The sequence below is a fragment of the Trichechus manatus genome, unplaced genomic scaffold (assembly GCF_000243295.1).
Source record: "Trichechus manatus latirostris isolate Lorelei unplaced genomic scaffold, TriManLat1.0 scaffold00092, whole genome shotgun sequence".
Taxonomy (NCBI): domain Eukaryota; kingdom Metazoa; phylum Chordata; class Mammalia; order Sirenia; family Trichechidae; genus Trichechus; species Trichechus manatus.
In genome coordinates, this window is record NW_004444028.1 from 1110438 (window position 1) to 1134416 (window position 23979).

A 23979-nucleotide genomic window follows, 5' to 3' on the forward strand; every position below is an offset into this window, starting at 1 on the left:
CACATATAAATGTACACATATATAGATAAATCTGCTGCCCTTTTTCCAAGAACAAAAATGAAAATACCTCGTTCGTGTTCAAGGATCCCATAAATCACATCATAGTCATCCTTGTTTCCCGTTACTCTGCAAACCGGATCTTACACATGAGCCAGGGTAGCCAAATTACTATTCCCGCTTTCCTACTTTTCCTTGCTCATGCTATTCTGCATCTGAGATATCCACCTGTTTTCTGATCTTCAAGATCCAGCCCTGTTTTACTTTCTCAATGAGGTCTTACCTGAACATTCCAGAAATGTGATTCCACATTTCTCTCAATTTCTACAGCGCTATGTTGCCTGCCACCCACTCATTCTGACCTCTAACCCTGTATGACCTTATGTTTTAATATTCAGTGTATGTCTTTATGCCTTAACTGGGCTATAGTTAATAAAAGGTCATGGATCATTTCCAAGTCATTTTGTACTCTCAGATGTGTGACATCTATCACAGTTCTTTCTCTGGCAGAGGTGGTCAGCAAACACTTGTTACATATGTAGACACACCTCCACTTTGAGACAGCAGTGACTACAACTCCAAGTGTGTCCTTACGAATGTTTCAATTAAAGATGTAGATTTTAACTAGAGTTCTGCCACTAATTTTTCTGGGTAAATTATTGCTCATCTGTAAAATGGAACAGTGGGACTATTTGATTTAAAGGGCCTTTCTATCCCTAGTTCTCTATGGTTAATGGAAGACAGTATTCTTAAGACCAATACAAGTGCCGCAGAGTAACAGAAGAGTTGATGCTACCTGATACATTCAGTTGATAAGTGTATTTTCTCCAAGCTTTTACCTTCTCAGAAATTCAGATGGACTGGGGCCTTCTTTCCAGTACAGACTGTTGGCTGAGGTACAGAGAAAATGTTTAGGCTTATATTTAACCTGTATATACAGTAAGGATATTTCATTTATTATACAGTCTGAAGGTTATTGCTGTGGCCAAATAGTTAAAAAAAAAAAAAAAGTACAGGTGTGATGCCAGAGATACTTATGAATCATTGGAAGAACTTCATATTCAAAGTCACCTCTGTAAAAAGACCATGTGATCTGTCAATTAGGAACACCCATTAGTCAGCTCGATGGGTAAAACACCTGAAGGGACCTTAGTTTCTTTTTGAAGTCCCCTCCAGGAGAGGTCTTTGGAGTGAAACTCTCTTTGGCATGCAGCCACAGTAGATTCCTTTACATGAGATGAAGTGAATGTTTTGAAATGCTTTTTAAAGTAAATCTCCCACCCCTATGAGGACAGGAGAGAGTTTGTATTTCACAGAAGAATGTGGCATGTTTACATCAGAAAGGTACAAGTGAAAAAGCTTTGGATTTACTTGTTTGCTTTGTTTGTATTTCAAATAGTGGAGTGGGTGAAATGTTAAACTGGTTTCATAAACACAACATGGAAGGCAGGCCAAATACATTATAAATTGTAATGATAGAATTTATCTATCTGCCCATTAAGCCCTAAAGCCCCTTCCCCCAAAACATAATTTTTGCCAGGCTATTTCTACTATTATCTTAGCACTGTTACAATTTTCATGAGGGCAAAACCCAATTTATTACTTCTTTTCCCAGACCTGGAGCCCAGGTGGCACAGTGGTTAAGAGCTTGGCTGCTGATTAAAAGGTCCGCAGTTCGAATCCACCAGCCAGTCCTTGGAAACCCTGTGGGACAGTTCTATTCTGTGAGTCAGAATTGACTCCACAGCAACGGGTTTGGGTTTTTTTCCCAGACCCCCATGCCTCCATCTGCAGTCCATTCAGGAAGTGTAGCTGTTTATGGGGAGAAACAGGAAATAACCCCACACATGGATGCTCAGTCCTTGGGCCTCCGACTCCTAGCCTGTGGCCCACATTTGATGCCTGTCACTTTCTTATTTCACAAAACAATGTTGCAGACATACTTTTGAAAATTCTTAGATTGTCAAAAGCAGGAAAAAAAATCAACTCTCTAAATTAAGTTATTTCTCTGCTGATGTTTAAAGGGTATCTTAGGAGCAGAAAGCCCAGATTCACAGCTAATTGCCATTTTGCTGTCATATTTGACAAATAAATTCAAATAATTGCAACATTGTACAGTTTGGGAGAAAATGTGACCTGGCTGCTAACAGCCGCAGAGCCGTGTAGTGAGCATTAGAGAGCTGGCTGTTGGCTGTAGTGAAGTGATGGCCAGCTAGAACTTTCTTAATGGGTCACCAGGGAAAGACAACATTCATCTCCATTTTTCATAATGAAAACCAGGCGGAAGCAATGTGGGAATGAATGGTTAGCACAACAAAATTCAGTTATTTATTTTCTTACCACGTAGTTCACCAAGGGCAACTCAGTCTGTACCGGTCCAAATTTCTACTTGGTGCTATAAATCATTGCTTATAGCATAATGGGGCCTTGTAAATAATGATTAACTACTTCTGTCCTGGGCCCCAGATAGAGGTAGGGTTTCGTATCCTAGCTTTGTGAAGAGTGTTACATTCCTGATATCCTGACAACCCACCTGGGATTTGAACCAGTTACAGAGAACTTTTATTTCCCATAGGTGATAATGAATGGCTGTCCAAAATGGAGACAGTCTGTAACGTTTTTACCCCTAGACAGACAGTCTAAACCAGAGAAGTTATAAATCCAGTGTTAGTTACTTGCAAGGTGATCTTGGAAAATTCTCTTACTCTTTTTGAGCTTTAGATTCTTCATCAACAGAAAAGAAAAAAAAAAAAGACTACGTAGTTTAGATCCATCAAACTTGGGGAGTCTATGCTCGTGTTTGTGACCTGGGTTCTAGTCCACCTCTGCCTCCTATGAGCTGGGGTCTAAGGGCAGGGGACTTAATCATAACCTTAGGCTTCGGTTGGCTCACGTTTTGAATGTGGACAAAAGTGTCAGCCTATACTGTTGCATGGAGCGCTGGTGGTGCAGTGGTTAAGAGCTGGGCTGCTAACCAAAAGGTCCGCAGTTCGAATCCACCAGCTGCTCCTTGGAAACCCTATGGGGTAGTTCTACTCTGTCCCATAGGGCCGCCATGAGTTGAAGCAATGGCAACTTTTTTTTTTTTTTTACTACTGTGCATGACACAAAACTTTTTCACATTAGAAGAAGGTATTATCTAGTTGTCACTAAAAGCCTACTGAAGCAACAAAACGTGCAAGACACTGATTTTAGCCTTGTTTCTGTGTTTGGGCGCCGGTTCGATTGTACATTGGAATGGAAAAGTATAGATTTGGAGTCAGATGGGAGTTTGAATCCAGGTGTTACCATTTGGTAGCTGTGGGACCTTGGGAGACGTTACTGAATTGCACCCTTCTGGTCCTTCATCACCTCAGATAAGAAGTGTTCATGTTAAATTTGACGTAGTGCAAATGCCCAGCACAGGGCCTGTGCTTAGTAGACACTTACTTAGTAAATAACCACTTTTATTGCTTTTATTTTTATTAGTAGCATCGTAATGTGCTTTGTGAACGATACGATAACCAAGGGCACGGTCTTCTTGTTATTCACAACCTCGTGAACGAGATCATGCCCGCCAGTATGGGAGTCAGGTGTGAGAGGAGTACAGTTCTGAGCTCATGTGGAAGGACGTTAGATTTTTATCTGTGTATTTTTCAAAATCTAACATGAAGACGGTTCTTTACGTGTTAAAGTGATGACGGCTGTAATAGTCGTGGGACATTGGCAAAACGGGAGTCTGATATGAGTGACATCGACTTTCAAAGTAAACAGAGAGAATTAAAGTTATGTTTCCAAAAACAGTAGCAGGAAGCAAATGTCAGAGAGGTCTTGGCCAGAACCCTCTTTTCGGTAATCATTAGTCATCCTCTGACAGCTCTAGGGAAATTGCCGCGCAGACACTGTGGAGGTTAAGATGCCTGCCCAGCTGTTCAGCCTTACCCTGTCCTAAATGTTGAGAACCCAGAACAACAGTCACATACCAATAAACCGTGCCCATTAATCTCATTCGATCCGAGGCAGATAGATATGACAGCTAGAACTTGCCCACATTCCATCACGAAGAGAATGTTTTCTCCTCCATACGCAGAAGGCTTCCAAGTCTTGGCTGTTCTCTCCTTAGGAAGTTAGACGGTACACAGACAGCTTGAGGGATTTTTTGTCCAGTTTAGCACGCGCTTATTTTTGGCTAATACTTTGGGTTTTTTTTTTTTTTTTTTTCCAAAAACACAAGGACTTTTTGTTTTAAATAGTCTCTAATCTGATAGAGTAAGTTTAAAACTTCTGCTTCTTCACTTTAGTGTTTTCTTACCCAAAAGAATAGTTTTTATTTAGCTAGGAAGGCTTCTAGCAAGCTTAGCTAATGGAATCTGTTGGTCCACTGAACTCGTAAGGGTAACCTCTTTCGACAGTGGCTGTCCACCATCACTGTTTAACATGAGATGTAAACAGCAGATTAAACCTTCACTTGAGTATTTAGAAAGAGCAGAAGTCTATTAATCACGCTTGGGACCGTAAATAATTGCGGAAAAAAAGCATAAGCCATTTGGCAAAAGAAAGTATTTTAGAAAGAAATATTCTTCCTTTCCCAGTTACTCCACGGAGGAAAGGTTACTCTTTAGAAATGTCATTTCCCATGTAATCCTTAGCAAATAGCATTTTTAAAGCTCTAAGTATTTACTTATAACCATGACTATCTTTAGGCCAGTGTCCCTTAAATGCAAAGCTAAGTTAATTTGCTACATTAGCATGGACACCTAACTTATGAATTAATGTGTTATTGAAACCTACAAATGTCTAAATTTTCTAAATTGATGTCAGAAAAATATATACAATTACTAGAAATGTCTTTTACTGTGGAGATATATCTTTTTAATAAATTGTAACTTCCACGTGCCCAAAGGGACTTTGAGTTACCTTGCGAATGTGCCTTTTTGTATAATTAGATTTTTGAAATAGAGACAAAAGTGAAAACCTCAAAGGAAAAAAATATATATATACTAGCTTCTATTTGATACACTAAAACCCGTTGCCATCGAGTTGATTCTGACTCAAAGCGACCCTGTAGGACAGAGCAGAACTGCCCCATAGAGTTTCTAAGGAGCTCCTGTTGGATTTGAACTGCCAACCTTTTGGTTAGCAGCCATAGCATTTAACCACTACGCCACCAGGGTTTCCATTTGATATGCTAGAAACCCAAAATAATACATTTCTGTAAATGAGAATAAAATTTTGTTCTAAATTTCCTAGTAGTCAAGAAAGAAAGGGCAACACTATATAATATGTAGTTTTCAATGTTCATTAAAATCAATTTTGTAAATCTGTCAAGAGAAACAACCATTTTTTTCTATAAATGAATTGTGAGAATAATATGCATGAATCATTTTACCAGTCATATTAACAACATAAAGAATGCTATCATCACCATCGGTTATGAAAAAAGAATGCAGAGTTGTTTTTCATGTGGCTGTTTCATTTGGCCTCTCTAAAAATGTGACTGCACTATATGGAAATGTTTAGGAATTTCCTAAGATAAGATTGACTTCTCCTTAAAGGGGCCATCCTTTTCATTTGAAAGAAGGATTCGTGGAATTTCGTTTAATCCAGTAGGTCAAACAAACTGCTCCCAAAGTTTGTTCCCAAATTTGATGAGTCTTTACTTTAAGAGTATTTTTTAGTATGTCATTCAATGTATTATTATTTTAAAAAAGTATTTATGTATTTACTTATTTGGTTTTGTGAAGGGAAATTAATGTTAGGCTGGCAAAATATTGAGGTCACTTTGGAGATGTTAGCAAGTGCTGAGCCATCTATAAAAATGTAGCAGTCATGATTTTTTTTTTTTTTAAAAAAAAGCTTATAGCGCCATAAAAAGAAGACCACGGTTTTTGGCTACGATTTTTTGCTGTTTAACATGCTGCAATGCTCACTTCCTTTCTCTCCAGGCTGCGTGTTTATAGCGCTCGTGAGAACTTAAAAATACTGCCGTGGTTTAGAAGCAGGATGTCTTCAGCGTCTGCTTACATATTCGTCAGATGGTGAGAAACCCAATATATACAGGGTTAAATATCCCTAAAGTTGCTATCTTGTGAAATTTATCTGAAGAGCCAAGGCCGAAAATACAGCACTTCATCAAAATGTAACGCATGGTGTTGGATGAAGTCCCAGAGTTAGGGTGGTGAAAGTGGAGAAGGAATTCCCAACTTTACTGAAAACGGTGATGTTTTAGTAGAAGAATGGAGATTGTTTCAGGATTGATACTTTATCCTGAGTGTATAACAAGCCTTCAGAAAATAAAAAAGCAAGGCCACATATTCTATTTTGAAGTCCACAGTGGTCTTTACATATTTTAATGTGCTTTAGAATTAGCCACTGTCTTTCACTCCACATGTCTCCCAAGCTCTTCTCAATTTCATATTCAAAACATTTGAGCTTTATATCTCTCCTAACTCAAAAGGGAGGGGACTTGTGTATTTTCCCTGCACTCTGTTTGGAAATTATATATATCTGGATCTTCCTTTTGTGCTTTGCTTCTGTCTACTGAATTGAGACAAATGGCTGCAGGAAGGATGGGAAAAACAGAGAGGAAGAGAGGGGGTTGGAGAGTATAGAGGGAAGAGGGAAAATTAGTCCATTGTGTTAGCTTCTGCCAGTCAGCAGGCAATGATGACACATTCTCAGCGCTCACTCATTTGCTGAAGGAGCTTGAAATTTCTGGTTATTTAAACTGCCAGTGTCCTAATTCCTTTAAATACAGGAGTTGGATTAGATGACCTCCAGGACCTCTTCCAGTTCGGGAGTTTATAACTGTAAGCAAAGGACTTGGAATTCGCCACTCGTTTAAGGAGTAAAATTGTGGGGAAAGTGAAGGTTTCTGAGCTCAATTTAACTTGGTGAGCACAAAGTTTCTATTATACTTATGTAATACGTATGTATTATAGTATATTATATGCTTTATATATATGCACTCATTATGTGATATATATACATATACACATATACACATATGTGTATGTGTATATATATATATAGAGAGAGAGAGAAAGCAAAAGAGAAGGTGCAGCCCCTTTCCTGTGGAGCTTGTTTTTTTGGTGGTAAGCTGTACGTAAGGAGCCCTGGTGGTGCAATGGTTCAGTGCTCAGCGGCTGAAAGTTGGTGGTTCGAACCCACCAGCCGCTCCACGGGAGAGAGATAGGGCAGTCTGCTTCCATAAAGATTTACAGCCTTGGAAACCCTATGCGGCAATTCTGCTCTGTCCTAGAGGGTCGTTATGAGTTGGAATCGACTTGATGGCAGTGGGTTTGGGTTTTAAGCTACATGAACACAGCGTGATGGTGTGATGCCTATTGCATGGACCTACAAAATATTATAGGAGTAGAAATCCAAAACTAAACCCATTGCCGTTGAGTCGATTCTGACTCCTAGCGACCCTGTAGGAGTAGAGAGGAGAGAAAAGTGAGTCAGCTGATGGTACAGGTGAGCTTCATGGAGAAAGGAGCCTTACAGCTGGTCTCAGAGGCTCCAGCGGGCAGAGACAGGAAAGAAGCGCATCCTGAGTGCGAGAGTCAAAGCCGAGAGATGGGAAGACAGAGGCTGTGCTCTGGGAGCATCACACCTTTCCTTGGATAGTGTCGACAGTCTCGTGGCTTGAAGTATCACAGATATGATCTGGGAAGAAACCTGGAAGAAAACTTCGTTCTTCCCTTGATTTACTATCCCAATTCTTCAGCATTCTCTACATTCACAGTATATCCCAAGGAAAACCAAAAAAACAAACCCACTGCCGTCAAGTCGATTCCAACTCATAGCAACCTTATAGGACAGAGTAGAACTACCCCAGAGGGTTTCCAAGGCTTTAAATCTTTCGGAAGCTGACTGCCACATCTTTCTCCCTTGGAGCGGCTGATGGGTTCAAACTGCTGACTTTTTGGTTAGCAGCTGAGTGCTCTAACCATGCGCTCTTCACCTAGGAAGAGAATTGTTAATTGTTTAGCTGGGATATCATATTTTGAGGGTTCTCTAATACACGCACACACACACACCTATCAGTTTATTCCCAAACATTTTATGATCAGGAAACTTAAGAAAGAAAAAGGAGGTGGAGTAACGTGCTGCCCTACACTTATTTTGCAAAGTCAAAGCATTTTTGGGGACCTGGATTGCTGCAGTCCTCTCTTGCCTCCTATCAAAGCTCTATTTTCCGCATAGCAGTCAGAATTATCATTTAAAAATGGATATCAGACCTTGTTTCTCTCCCCTCCTTAAACTTCTTCAGTGGTTTCCTTTTGCACTTAGAATAAGATTCAGACTCTTCACCATAAGTCTACAAGCGATCTGTTCTTCTCCAACTTTTTCCCAAATCTTTCTTTAAATGTTGGTCACCTCTGTCTCTATTGGGAGCCCTGGTAGTGAAGTGGTTAAGAGCCCAGTTGCTAACCAAAAGGTCGGCAGTTCAAATCCACCAGCTGCTCCTCAGAAACCATACGGGGCAGTTCTGCTCTGTCCTGTAGGGTCACTATGAGTTGAAAAAACAGGTTTGGTTTTTTTTGGTTTTTTGCTCTCTATGATGCTTCTAAAACATGTCAGGACTTTTCCTACTTCAGAATTCTTTCACTTTACTTTCTTTTTGCTTCAAAGGCTCTTTATTTCTGTTCTTCTCATGACTGGCTTCTCAACAGTTAGATTTCTGCTCAAAAATCGTATGCTAGAGAGATCTTCCTTGACCCGTTTATCTAACGTAGTCCTCCTGCCTTAATGCTGCCTGTGCTCACACTGTTGTTTGCTCATTTATTTCTTCTTAGCATGTAGCACAATCTGAAATTATGCTCTTAAATTGTTGATTTACTAGATAAGTACCTGTCCCCTGCGATGGGAGTATAAGGACCTAGAAAGCAGGGCTTTGTCTCTCTTGACCCTGTAGGTATGTCTGAGGATTACCACAGTGCCTGGCACAGAGCTGGTGCAAAATAAATACCTGCTCAATGAGTGAAATAAAAACCCAGGCATGACTTGAATACTGGGCCTCTGCGTGATTTCTTAAGTAGGAAGGTGGGCATGTTATAAAACTTGCAGAAGTTCAGCTTGGCTGGGAAAAGTTTGTATGATGGCGGGTACAAAGAAGTTATGCCAGAAGGATAGGCCGGGGCCAGATCCTGGAGGTTCTTAAGTGTCCTGGTGCAGAGCGTCTGAAATCTCTTTTGTGGACATCGAGGAGCTGCTGGAGGTTTCTGAGTCGTCAATGTGTGCTCTCATTACCAGCTACAGAAAATTATTTTTGTGTCGGAAGAGGCTCATTGACTCACCAGGTCAAGGAGAGAGTAACTTCTGAATGTTAGCAGGTGTTGATTCAGTCAGTGTGCGTTTTCCAGGCAGTATGGCTGCCACCTACGAGTGTGCTCCTGGGCTGGCAGGAGGGAATGTTTGCCTGAGCCCTTCACAGCCCGAGTGGAAATGACCCAGAGCTTCTCGAAGGCATTTCCTACCAGCTTTTTCCCATCCCCACAGGGCAGGGCAGGGCCTCCCTTAAAAGTTCAATGCCGTCTTGTTGTCAGATCACTGCCCTTCCTCAATTATTCTGAATTTCGGGATTTATTTTTCTGACGCTTAGAGTTACCCTCATGTTAGTGTTTTCTCTCCTGTTCTTCTTTGTGTGTATGTGTTTGTGTGTGTGTGTGTGTGTGTGTGTGTGTGTGTTTAGGTCTCAAAGAAAGTCCAGTTTGGAGCCTTTAAATTCAATTTACTTTTTGTGTTTCAGTGAACTAGTTGGTAACACTCTTCCTTGGCTGAAACCGAGTGCTTACAAGAGCTTTGGAGTCTCGCTCGAATCCTATGGCATTACACATGGTACAGACAGGTTCACCTCAACTTTCGCTTCTACTTTGTGCGTGTGTGAATACCTAATTTCAAAAATGGAGACAAAACTACCAGGCTTCCAGTTAAAACAATGGCCTATTTTATAGAATATAGCACCAATTCTAGTTTCGTGAACTGGCTGACAATAATTTGAAGCCATGGCCAGTTCATGAACAAGTTCTATGGTTCAGCCATAAGTCGTGGAATCTCTTTTATATTTATAATGGGGAAGATGGTATCATGTTTAATATAAAGCTATAAAGCCGGCAAACAACAAATAAGCAAAAAAAAAATCAGTGTGGTCAAATTTGAGAGAAGGAATCAGTTTATCAACAGTGGCTGACAGTTTTCAGAAGCCACTAAATCACATTCATTTGTAATAAGCGGTATCAGAAGCCCTCAATGTGTATGACTAGACTTCAGAGATGTTTTTATTGAACTAAATTCTATTAGTACCTTATAGCTTATGAAGTATGCTCTCATGTAATATACCTTTGAATTGTGTGTAAAAAATTTACTTGTTGGAAGTTTTCTCTTCCCCTCTTTTCTTAGACATATCATAGTCATCATCTATATGTAAAAAAGTTTGAAAATAAATAAGCCATATGGTCCCTGTCTTCAGAGAATTCTACTTGAAGAAACAAATGTGTTGCTGTTAGGTGCCGTCAAGTTGCTTCCGACCCATAGCAACCCTGTGTACAAAGGAACAAAACGCTGCCCAGACCTGCACCACCCTCACATTCGTTGCTATATTTGAGCCAATGGTTGCAGCCACTGTGTCAATCTATCTCCTTAAGGTTCTTCCTCTTTTTTAATGATCATCTACTTTGCCAAGCATGATGTCCTTCTCCAGGGACTGATCCCTCCTGATAACATGTCCAAAGTACATCAGATGAAGTCATGCCATCCTCGCTGCTAAGGAGCATTTTGGTGGTACTTCTTCCAAGACAAATTTGTTCATTATTTTGACAGTCCATGGTATATTCAATATTCTTTGCCAATGCCTTAATTCAAAGGCATTAACTCTTTTTTGGTCTTCCTTATTTATTATCCAGTTTTCGCATGCAAATGAGGTGATTGAAAATACCATGGTTTAGGTCAGGCACACTTTAGTCCTCAAAGAGACATCTTTGATTTTTAAAAGAAAGAGGTCTTTTGCAGCAGATTTACCCAATGCAATATGTCTTTTGATTTGTTGACTGCTGCTTCCATGGGCATTGATTGTGGATCCAAGTAAAATGAAATCCTTGACAACTTGAATCGTTTCTCCGTTTATCATGATGTTGCTTATTGGTCCAGTTGTGAGGATTTTTGTTTTCTTTATGTTGAGGTATAATCCATAGTGAAGGCTGTAGTCTTTGATCTTCATCAGTAAGGGCCTCAAGTCCTCTTCACTTTTAGCAAGCAGGGTTATGTCATCTGCATGTCACAGGTTGTTAATGAATCTTCCTCCAATCCTGACGCCATGCTCTCTTCTTCACATAGTCCAGCTTCTCAGATTATTTGCTCATTATATGGATTGAATAAGTATGGTAAAAGGATACAACCCTGATGCACACTTTTCCTGGTTTTAAACCATGCAGTATCCCCTTGTTCTGTTCAAGCAACTGCCTCTTGGTTTGTGTACAGGTTCCGCATAAGTACAATTAAGTGTTCTGGAATTCCCATTCTTTGCAATGTTATCCATAATTTGTTATGATCCACACAGTTGAATGCCTTTGCATAGTCAGTCAAGCACAGGTAAATATCTTTCTGGTGTTCTGTGCTTTCAGCCAAGATCCGTATGACATAAGCAATGACATTCCTTGTTCCATGACTTCTTCTGAATCTGGCTTGAATTTATGGCAGTTCCCTGTTGATGTACTGCTGTAACCATTTTTGAAATATCTTCAGCAAAATTTTACTTGTGTATGATATTAATGATATTGTTCGATAATTTCCACATTCTATTGGAACACCTTTCTTTGGAATGGGCACAAATATGCATCTCTTCCATTTCTTGGCATTAGTGAGCACTTCCAGCATTACATCCCTTTGTGGAAACATTTCAGTTGGTATTCTGTCAATTCCTGGAGTCTTGTTTTTCGCCAGTGCCTTCATTGCAGCTTGGACTTCTTACTTCAGTACCATTGATTCTTGATCATATGCTACCTCCTGAAATGGTTGAACGTCTACCAGTTCTTTTTGATACAGTGACTCTTTGTATTCCTTCCATCTTCTTTTGATGCATCCTGCATTGTTCAATATTTTGTCCATAGAATCCTTCAGTATTGCAGCTCGAGGCTTGAATTTTTTCTTCAATTCTCTCAGCTTGAGAAATGCCAAGCGTGTTCTTCCCTTTTGGTTTTCTAACTCCAGGTCTTTGCATATTTCTTTATAATACTTTACTTTGTCTTCTGAAGCTGCCCTTTGAAATCTTCTGTTCAGTGCTTTTACTTCATCATTTCTTCCATTCGCTTTAGCAACTCTACGCTCAAGAGTAAGTTTCAGAATCTCTTCTGACATCCACTGTGGTCTTTTCTTACTTTCTTGTTTCTTTAATGGCCTTTTGCTTTCTTCACGTATGATGTCCTTGATGTCATCTCACAACTCGTCTAGTCCTTGGTCATTAGTGTTCAATGTGTCAAATCTGTTTTTGAGACGGTCTCTAAATTCAGGTGGAATATCCTCAGGGTGGTACTCTGGTTCTCGTGGACTTGTTTTAATTTTCTTCAGCTTCTACTTGAACTCGCATATGAGCAATTGATGGTCTGTTCTGCAGTCGGCCACTGGCCTTGTTCTGACTGATGATATTGAGCTTTTCCATTGCCTCTTTTCACAGATGTAGTCGATTTGATTCCGGCGTATTCCGTGTCATGAGGTCCACTTGTAGAGTCACCATTTATGTTGTTGAAAAAGGTATTTCCAATGAATAGGTTGTTTATCTTGCAAAATTCTATCGATCCGTCTCCTGCGTCGTTTCTGTCACCTTGGCCGTATGTTCCAACTACTGATCCTTCTTCTTTGTTTCCAACTTTTGCTTTCCAATCACCAGCAATTATCAATGCATTTAATTGCATGTTTGATCAATTTCAGACTGCAGAAATTGGTAAAAGTCTTCAATTTGTTCATTTTTGGCATTAGTAGTTGGTGTGTAAATTTGAATAATAGTCGTATTAATTGATCTTCCTTGTAGGCGTATGTATATTGTCTTATCACTGACAGCATTGTATTTCAGGATAGATCTTGAAATGTTCTTTTTGAGAATGAATGCAACGTTGTCCCCCTCCAATTTGTCATTCCCAGCACAGTAGACCGTATGCTTGTCCAATTCAAAATGGCCAATACCAGTACATTTCATCTCATTAATGCCTAGGATATTGATCTTCAAGCATTCCATTTCATTTTTGACAACTCCAAGTTTCCTAGATTTATACTTTGTACATTCCAATTATTAATGGAATTGTTTGCAGCTATTTCTTCTCATTTTGAGTCATGCCACATCAGCAAATGAAGGTCCTGAAAGCTTTACTCCATGTGCGTCTTAAGGTTGACTCTACTTTGAAGAGGCAGCTCTTCCCCAGTTGTATTTGAGTAACTTCCAACCTGAGGGACTCATCTTCCAACACTATATCAGACAATGTTCCACTGCTATTCATAAGGTTTTCACTGGCCAATATTTTTAGAAGTAGGTCACTGGGTCCTTCTTCCTAGTGTCTTAGCCTGGAGGATCTGCTGACGCCTGTCCACCATGGGTGACCCTGCTGGTATTTGAAATACTGGTGACATGGCTTCCAGCATCACAGCAACATGCCAGCCACCACAGTATGACAAAATGACAGGAAAGATATAGTGTAAGGTGGAACATAAGTGCCAAAGAGAAATATGGATAAGATGGTATTGCAGTGCTTGCTTATAGCTATAAGGTTGTGGAAAGTTTTCTTAAGAGAAAGCAGTACTTTAGCTTGGCCCTATAGGATATGTTAGATTTCAAGGAGAAATTTAGAAAGAGTAAGGAATTCCAGCTGAATGGAATAGCCTGAGCAAAGGCATGCAGCTAGGAAAGTCATGAACATAAATGTTTGTGTTCTATCAACTTTAATATCTGGTTCCATAAAACCATACGACATCAGTTCTAATCTCACTTGCTCATATATTATAGTTTGGCTCTTAATTGAGGACATCTTTTACCTGCTACAAGTGCCTTATTATATCCATACACTGTTCATGGGAGCTATGGACTATACTTCTCATTAACGTGAACATATTCACATCCTTGAAACTCATAGATCATTTATAAATTGTATCCTAGTGTGAATTTCTTTAGTGCTTTACTTCAGAAGCATATTCATACATATTACACAACTGAATTCTTCCAAAATTCCTGAGATAGATGGTAGTATGAGATTTTTATGAACATTTTTCCTTCAGGGAGAACTTAGGCACAAATGTTAAATGGCTTTTTCCAGGGTAACTTGACCAATAAGTGGGCACCCACACTCAGTTTAGAGCCCCTTTTTTCTCTCTACCTATATATTTGTCACAGCGTAGTTATTGTTGTCAATTCTGACTCATGGCAACCCCATTTGTTAAAGAGTAGAACTACTTTATAGGATTTTCTTCGTTGTAATCTTTTTTTTTTTTTTGATAATTTTGTTTTTGTTGTTGTTTTGAGAATATACACAGCAGAACATACACCAATTCAACAATTTCTCCATGTACAATTCAGTTACATCAATTACATTCTTTGAGTAGCGCAACCATCTCACCCTCCTTTTCTGAGTTATTCCTTCCCTGTTAACATAAATTCACTGCCCCTAAGCGTCCTAGCTAATCTTTCAAGTGGCTTTTGTCGATTTGATCCTGCATAGATAAATCTTAAAAGAGCACAGTGCTCAAGGTAGACATTCTCTACTAGTTAAACTAAACTATTATTTGGTTTTAAGAAGATTTCAGGGGGTATTTTGGTTGTAATCTTAAAGGAAGCAGATCACCAGACCTATCTTCTGTGGTACCGCTGGGTAGGCTCAAACCCCCAACCTTCAGGTTAACAATCGAACACAAACAGTTTGCCACACCTAGGGACCTCTCCATACAATTCATATTTATCTGTAGTGGTGTGTGAAAAATTGAGAAAACTGACATTGAGGAAGAAACCAGATCCCAAATGGAGAAATTGAAATTGAAATTGAGAAAGAAACCAATTCCAAAATTAGTGAGGTTGCCAGCCAATAATTCTTAGTGTCCAGACCTGAGGACAAGGGTTAAAATGGCTGGGAGATCTGCTTTCCGGCAAGATTTAATGGCAGGAAGGCCAGTAGCTGAGAGTATGCAAATTAAAGGGAAAAACAGGCAAGGTTATTAAAATCTAAAGATGGCGGGTCTTAAACCTAGGGTGGTTTATGTTTTTCTGTGGTGAGGGCTAAGATTCTTCGTGTATCTCCGGAGTGTAGTGACTAGGGTGGGGGGCGACCTGTGTACCTTCTTTCTGTTTGTTAATTCTACTTGAGCCCTCATGGAGTGTCGTCTACTGTTCTGTGATTTTGTATGTACTTGTTCAATAATAATACCTTTTCATGTCTTCACACTTTAAAATAAATGTAACATACTTTGGATTGCACTGTGAAAAAGACTCTCAATCTGAATATACATTTTTCTGACAGGAGTAAATGGATCTGTCTGTAGAATTCTCCGTGGCTAGACTATGTCAAGATATCTTAAATTTAGAACATTTAATTCCAATTTTATTAAAGAAAAAAATACCTCATTGCTTGTTAGATGGAAAGCAGTGCATTAAGCGGCTTAGGGGGAGGTTTACAATTCCTGTGTAGTCGTTTTTAAAAAATCCTTCCCTTTTTCATTAATGAGAATCAAAATTTGGAAGTTTGGAATCAAATTCCTCAGTCAGAGGAGGGGGGTAGATCATTTCCTGTGCTGCATTTAGCCTCTTGCATGTACTGAAACAATTTAATACTGTGTATTCTTCACTTTCTAAAGCCTAAGAACAAATTTAGTGGAGGGAAAAGTATGCCCAATCCTTTGGAAAATCACAGGTTTATTTATACTCCAGTTTTTAGGATTAAAGGTAAAAAGAAAAAAAAAAAAAAGGAAAAGATAAAAGTGTTGAAAACTTAGTTTGGAGTTGGTACACCTCTGGCAGCTCATTATTTTTTTCATCAATAATAAAATAGACAAAAGCATCTAGATTCAGTTTCCCAGAAAATACAGATGGCTTAGAAAACAGAGGGAAGAGAATGACCTTAGAGCAAATTTCCTTTATGCGTTTTCACCAAAGCCAGAATTTCCATGTATCATTTTAGGAATGTTGTTCATTAATCTCCTGGCACTTTAGTCTAGAGGTTTAACATAGCAAATGTGAACGGGAATCCTGGCCTTGCCATTCTCAAGCTGAGGCACCTTGAGCTGGTCGCTACTTCTCTGGGTTTGGTTTAGAAGTATTTGCCTTCATTAAGGTCTTCTTTCCTCCTTAGCTTAACCAGCTGGAAAAGGCTGTAGAAGCAGCCCACACCTTCTTCATGGCCAACCCTGAGCACATGGAAATGCAGCAGAACATCGAGAATTACAGAACTATGGCCAGCGTCGGAACGTTCCAGGTGGTAGATCGAGAAGCCAAGGCACACCTGGTGAGCTCTGGGCACCTGCACCTGGCCAGGTGGAGCTAAGCGCATCTAAGCTTCATTTGATTCAAAGCAGATTTGTGTAACTGGCCATCTCCAAATGATTCCCAATTCCCCACGAAGCAACATTTTTATACTTTCACAGTTCTCAGATGAAATATTATTTTAATTGTCAGGGTTGAAAAAAATGGAAAGAAAACATAAAAGTAACTTAGAAAAGCAGTATAGTATGATGAAAAGTAAAACATGATGTAGCTGTGAGGCAACCTCTCTGAGCCTCAGCTCTCCCTCTGACACTTTTATCTTACACAGGGAGCTGAGGCCAGTGTGAGCTGTCGAGGCCACACTATGGTTCCCCCAGTTCCTGCTCCAGTGGTCTTTCCACTGTACCTGTACTTTTCATACTCTGCTTTGTAAAGCCACATAATTATTTGTGTACCTGGCATCACAATAAGTTGAAAGGACTTGGTTTCCATCTTGGGATGTCACCATTTTCAGTGTGTGAACTCCAAGACCATCTCAGAAAAAGATGAGAGAGGAAGGTTTTACACGAAGCCTTTTTTAAAAAAATAAGTTGGCCAATGTCTTCCACCCACATCCGTTGTCTGGCGCTTGTTACGTGGCCCTATCTAGATGCAGAGGGGTTAGAAATTACAGTCCTTGCTCATGCTCTGAAGACAATGGAACTATGTGATGGAACTATCTAAAACCCATTGCCATTGAGTCGATTCTGACTCAGAGCGACCCTATAGGACGGAGTAGAGCTGCCCCATAGAGTTTCCAAGGAGAGAATGGTGGATCCGAACTGCCGACCTTTTGGTTTGCAGTCATAGCCCTTAACCACTGTGCTACCAGGGCTCTACTTGCTCAGTCAGTCTCCTCTCATTGTTTAAAATTAGTTGAAGTCAGGGAAGTTAAACTTCATCTCCCAGGAACAACCCTTCGTTTTCCTTCCGGGGCTCAAGAATTCCAGTATCTCCACCTACCTGAGTGATCCTGAGCCTGTGTTTATCCTGCTATTCAAGCACCTCTTGGGTGCTCTTGAAAAAATATTTAAAAAAACAGTTTTTGTTTTTTCTGTTTCTTTTCAGGAGAGTTATAGTGCAGGAGTTAAACATTATGAGGCTGATGACTTTGAGCTGGCTATCAAGTACTTTGAACAAGCTTTAAGAGAATATTTCAGTGAAGATATGGAGTGCCGAGCGCTGTGTGAGGGACCTCAGAGATTTGAAGAGTATGAGTATTTAGGGTATAAAGCAGGCCTCTATGAAGCCATTGCTGGTAAAGCTGATTTTTTCCCTTTATTTTTTTCCTGATTGTGAAAACTCTATCTGCAATCTCTAAAATATATTCCAACAATATAGAAGTGTGTATTGTTAAATGTGAAAATCTCATGTATCTATCCCATCCTATCTCCCATAGATAAATTTACATTGTTGAAATTTTCATGAATATTCTCCCAAACTTTTTCATATGCATGTATAGATATTTATGTGATTATTTATAATTATTCTTAATTTTGTATAAAACAGGACTATACTCTAAATACTACTTTTTAGCATAGTTTTTTTTCTTGTTTTCTGCTTAACAATATATTGTGAACTTCTTCTCATGTGAGTACATGAGGATCTACTATACTGTATTTCATGACTGGATAATATTCCAGTATATGGGTTCGTCATAAATTATTTGATCAAACTTTTAGTCGTGAATATTAAGAAGGTTGCAATTTTTCATTATTTTAAACAGTGTAGCAGTAATCACTTTTCCATACTCATCTTCAATTACTCGAAAGGATATTTTATTATATATGGGAATTTAATATATGACAAAGTAGCATTTAAAATAAGTGGGTAATGTGCATTATGCAGAAATTGGAGTATTGACTAGCTAACCATTTACGGGAAGAAAAATGAGTTCTCTGCACATACCATACACAAAAATGCATGCTATATATATTAACAATATGAGTGTAAAAAAATAAAACTCCTAGAAGAAAATGCAGGAGGATATTTGTATAATATTAGGGAAGGAAAAGCTCCTCTTGGCATAAGAAAAGACAATAAAAATATAGACTTCTGCAAAAGATATAGCAAATCAAATTGATTTACAAATGACAAATGGAAAAAATTTGCAAAGTACTTTATAAACAAAGAGTACATATCTTTAATATATAAAGGTAGGTAGATATTATTGCTACCCACTTTCCCTCCCCTTTTTAAATAAGGAACTTGTACCTCAGAATGATTAAATAATGTGACTAAGATGAAGCTGGGAATGAGACCCACACTTTTCCAACTCTAGACCCCGTAGTTTTAAGATCTTACAGTCGAGAAATTGGCAAAGGGTAATTTATTCAATAATAAATGTTTAACAAATATTTGTTGAGCACATATTGTGTGCCAAACTATGAACATATGAAGAGCAATGGTCTTCTTCACAGGTACTCAGAGAAATGCAAATTAATGACCTTCATAGCTTCTCCCCAACTTCCAATGTTTCCTAACTCAATAAAAAGCACCACCCACCTAGTAGCTGAAGCCAAATACCAGAAAGTTACCTTTCAACCCAGTCTCCTTCAATTTCTATTCTCATCTGATTTATCACTAAACTGATAGCTATTACCTCCTAGTAACCAAAAACCAAACCCGTTGCCGTCAAGTCTATTGTGACTCATAGCGAACCTAAAGGACAGAGTAGAGGTGCCCCATAGAGTTTCCAAGCAGCGCCTGGTGGATTCGAACTGCTGACCTTTTGGTTAGCAGCCGTAGCTCTTAACCACTACACCACCAGGTTTCCTTACCTCCTAGTAGCACTTAAAAATTCCTGGTTTTCTCCACCCCTTTCATTACGACCTTGGTTCAGATCAGTAGTAGTATTTAACCAAACCACTATCATAGCCTCCTTGCTGGTTTTCTTGTCCTGGTCAGGTTTACTCTGTATGCAGGCAGGAGAAGTCTTCTGGAAAAATCAAAGTCTGATCACATCACCAACATTTTCCTGCTTAAAACCCTCTGATGGCTTTCATTGCTCTTGTAATAAAACCCAAAACCTGTAACGAGGACTTTCATGATCTGGTCCTTCTGTATGTTTACATCTCTTCTCTCTTATTTTTTCTTTGATCCATTTCAACTGGACTTCTTTTAATCTGTTATATATGTCATGCTCGTTTTTCCTTCAAGTCCTTCAGAAAGTCCTCCTAACTCACCATCTTGTTCAGTGCTTAACCCTGTGCCTAAGTATAAGCCTGTTGCTGTCCAGTCAATTCTGCCTCATAGTGACCCTATCGGACAGAGTAGAACTGCGGCTGGCGGATTTGAACTGCCGACCTTTGGGTTAGCACCTGAGCTCCTAACCACTGTGCCACCATGGCTCAGTGCCTAAGTATAGTGACGGGCAAATAGGAGGTGCTTAGTAACTATTTATCAGTGAATAAGTTGATGAATAAATGGAGATAACATCTTTACTGATCATGTTTTCAGAGCGTAAATACTCCATGTTTGTGAGCGTGTAGGTTATAAAGTTAATAAGGTCTTTTCAAGGAGCTAGTGAGGAACAAAGATCAAAACATAACTAGAAAGTAGAGCAGTTCACTGAAAATCCGTTTGCCAAATGAACAATTTGCAACGTACCTGGTTATCCCAAATCGGTTCGTTTACCCTACAATCAATACAAATATCTGAATTGTTGAGGATTTATTTCAAAGGTTTTGTTTCCCTGACCTCTGCGAAAGCCATTTGCCTACGTTTGTGTGAACACTGTTCATTTGAATGTCAGTGTAATGTGTGTTTCACATTTCAGTTGTGGGTTATTCCTCTGACACTTCATCTTTTATTTAGGAATGGGTAGACTTTTCCTTTACTGTAGTTCACTGCCTTGTATTTTCAGGGGGGTATGTGCCCTGCCTCCACCCCTGCGTTTGCCTCTATACCTGCCTTTACCAATGGCCGCTGAAAAGCTTCGGCAAGCAACCTAGACCTGGTTTGAGGGTTTGACTGTCGATTTCTCACAGATTAGCTTTTAGTTGTTTATCTGAGCTGGAAAAGAACAGAGGTCTCCTTCCTCAGGTGCCTTAATTCTTCACACAACCATTCTAATAAAGAAAAGTGAGAAAAAAAAATTAAGTCCAAACAAAATACAACCTATTATAGAGATCTGTTAAAATCTTAGATATTTGAACCATATCCAAACTATTACGAGAAGGTTAGAAAGCATTCCTGTATGATTGTCTTGGATCTCAGACTTATTAAAAACATATTGGGTATGGAGAGGAGGAGAATACAACTGATTAAAAGTGGTAAGCCGATTCGAACCACGTCAACCACGAGTAGTTCAAAACTGTCCTGGAGGAAAGCCAAGAGAATGTACATAGAAACCCAGAAGATTTGAATTTTAGAGTTTGACGGGACATTAAAAAGTGGAGAAAATTACCAATGGCTTCTGGATGCAGTTATTTCTTATTACCCATGCTTGGTGAATCCCTAAAGGATATCATTGTATCACACTTACTTTACAACTTTTTGTATCCTGCCTTGGAAAAATATTTTCATTCAGATCTTGGGTTCTTGATGAGTATCTTTTCCTTTCACCTATCATTTGGAATTAGGAGAACTGCATATTATAAGGTAAAGAAGAGTACAAATAGCTAAACAGGAGAAAACAGTTGAAGATTGTTGTTTTTTTTCTTAAGAAATAAAACAACTAGCTATTTATTTCTAACATGCTAATCAAATAAACAAGGAGTCCTGGTGATGCAGCGATTAAGTGCTCAGCTGCTAACCCAAAGGTTCATGGTAAACCCACCTAGCAACATCACAGGAGAAAGACCTGGTGACCTGCTCCTGTAAAGACTGCAGCCTAGAAAACCCTATGGGGAAGTTCTGCTCTGTCACATGGGGTCACTAAGAGTCAAAATAGACTTGACAGCTCCCAGTGACGACAACAACAATCAAATAAACAGAACTCATTCTTTCCCTCACCTCCTCCAACTGGGGTTAAGAACCCCTGGACTTCAGGGATTCTGTTCAGCTGTCCTGTATGGGATTGCATTAGCCAGATTATGTGAAAGCTGGCATGGTCTCCTATGCACCGGAAAACACACATTTCCTTCCTGTTGTGTTTTGTGATCTCTCTGCAATATTATCGAGATCCAAGATGAACTTCCCCTGAACAGAGAACCTTTTGAAAGAAGGCAGTTGTGGTAAATGAAGTTGTAAACCCATGAGGTCAGATGATTCTATCACACCCTCAAGGGAACTCGTTTGGCCCCAGCATGAATGAACCATTCTCTTTCTGGAAAATGGTACTTCCATCTTCATTGTAAAAAGCAAGGTTGGGGGGATTGTAGGAGATGTTTTCTTCTCTGGGACATGGTCACTTGTGTTTTCTCAGCTCCTGCTTTGATGAGATAGTGCCCAGAGCTCGGGGTGGGTACGCTTTAGGTTGTTGAAATCACTGTTTTTCAAGCTGGGGAGGGTGGGAGCAATAGAAAGAGGAATACAGAGAAAAAATGAAGGGCTTAATCGAATTCTCTAGCTTTCATCTTTCTCCCTACTTTACCAGTCCCTAGAGTATCAGAGTATAAAATTTCTAGTTGATGGGCTAATTTATAACTGGGTAGAAAAGGAGGCCTAGTGCCTCAGTGGTTAAGTGCTCTGCTGCTAACCAAAAGTTCAGCTGTTCGAATCCACCAGCTGATCCATAGGAGATAGATATGGCAGTGTGCTTCTGTAAAGATTATAGCCTTGAAATCCCATGGGGCAGTTCTACTCTGTCCTACAGGGTCGCTGTGAGTCAAAATCGTCGACACACAAGAACAACTTTGCTGTATTGCTATCTGACCAGGAGACCTTCACAAGCCCCTTACTTTATTTGTAAGAAGATTTTTCAGTTATGAAGTGAGGATACTAATGTCACCAGTCTCAAAGTGTGTGGTAAGAGGAGGAATGGCCCATGTAACTGTGCACCGTGACTTTGAAGCTTAGGATTCAGCCGTCTGAGGTAACACACTTCTTGGTCCTGTCTTCCAGATCACTACATGCAGGTGTTAGTCTGTCAACATGAATGTGTGAGGGAACTTGCCACCCGCCCTGGCCGGCTCTCCCCCATGGAGAACTTTCTTCCTCTGCATTATGACTACCTGCAGTTCGCCTACTATCGAGGTAAAGCGTGGATGACCAATGAAGACCTTTGCGGGGCTGTTGTCCATCATTACAGACATTGCGTTTTTGTGGTTTAGTCGTCTCTAGTCTTCAATTTATCACCAAAGCAATAGGATTTTGTGCCTTTTCTCTCTCGTTTCACATCACTACAGCTCCGGATAAGAGAAGCAGGAGGTGCAACTCCGTGTGGGCCGAGTGCAGACTTTAAAGTTGTGATAATTCCTGGAAGTTATACTAGACGGACACTTTATATGGTTTTTAAATTTAATTTTTTGAAATGTAAATGTGAAGTGCTCGACTTCTAGCAAAAAGGTTGACGGTTCGAACCTACCTAGAGGCCCCTTGAAAGATAGGCCTGGCGATCTGCTTTGGAAAGATCACAGCCTTGAAAGCCCTATTGAGCAGTTCTACTCTGCACACATCGGGTCACACATCGGGTCTCCTTCCCCTGTCCCATCAACCTAGTTCCATGCCTTATGATCCACAGTTTCTTATGTATCCTTCTAAAATTTTATACGTGAGTACCAAATACACACCCATTTATTTTCCCCTTTTACACTTAAGGTAGCATATTATCTACACTATTCTATACATGGCTTTCTTCACTTATAAATATACATCAGATATCTTTTTAGTAGGTTGGGCCTATGAAATTGTCATTTGCTTAGGTCAAAAATGGTCAAATTTTGGCAGTTTTATATGGTTCAGCCTAATTGTGTCAATACATAGAAAGCTTTCTCATTAATTTTTATTTACATTTGCCTATCATTGTACTGGAAACCCTGGAGGCATAGTGGTTAAGTGCTATGGCTGCTAACCAAAAGGTCAGTAGTTCGAATCCACCAGGCACTCCTTGGAAACTCTATGGAGCAGTTCTACTCTGTCCTGTAGGGTCACTATGAGCTGGAATCGACTCGATGGCAATGGGTTTGGTTTTTTGGGGGTATCATTGTACTATATTTAATGTGTTTCCTTATTGATGGACCTTGGTGTTGTTTGTAAACTTTTGCTATTACAGTCAATGTTCTAATGGATAACATTTTATATATATCATTTCACATCTACACACAAATACCTATGGGATAAGTTACTAGAAGTACGACTGTTGGGTCAATGGTTTTTACTCATTCATAATTTTGATAGATGTTCCAAATTTTCCTCCTTATGGAATATATTTCCTTTTCCTCATCAGCAGAATCCATTGTCAGCCTTTTAGATCTTTCTGACTCCATTAAGTGAAATACGATATCTAAATATAGTTATAGTTTATGTTCATCTTATTGAGAAAGAGATTGAGCATCTTTTCTTATGTGTAAGAACAGCTCATAGAATTTAGGTGGCTGAATTTGGCCTTATGTGTCATGTAGGCTAAC

At 39.5% G+C, this 23979-nt stretch overlaps 1 protein-coding gene across 2 annotated transcripts in view; it reads left to right on the forward strand.

Moving 5' to 3' along the window:
* The window catches only part of P3H2 (prolyl 3-hydroxylase 2), a 177114-nt gene that overhangs the window by 122462 nt on the left and 30673 nt on the right, over positions 1-23979 (forward strand). For both annotated transcript variants that reach the window (XM_023736769.1, XM_023736770.1), the window contains exons 3-5: positions 16299-16451; positions 17537-17726; positions 22475-22606. In XM_023736769.1, coding sequence (XP_023592537.1) covers positions 16299-16451; positions 17537-17726; positions 22475-22606 — 475 coding nt within the window. The remainder of the gene's footprint in view (positions 1-16298; positions 16452-17536; positions 17727-22474; positions 22607-23979) is intronic.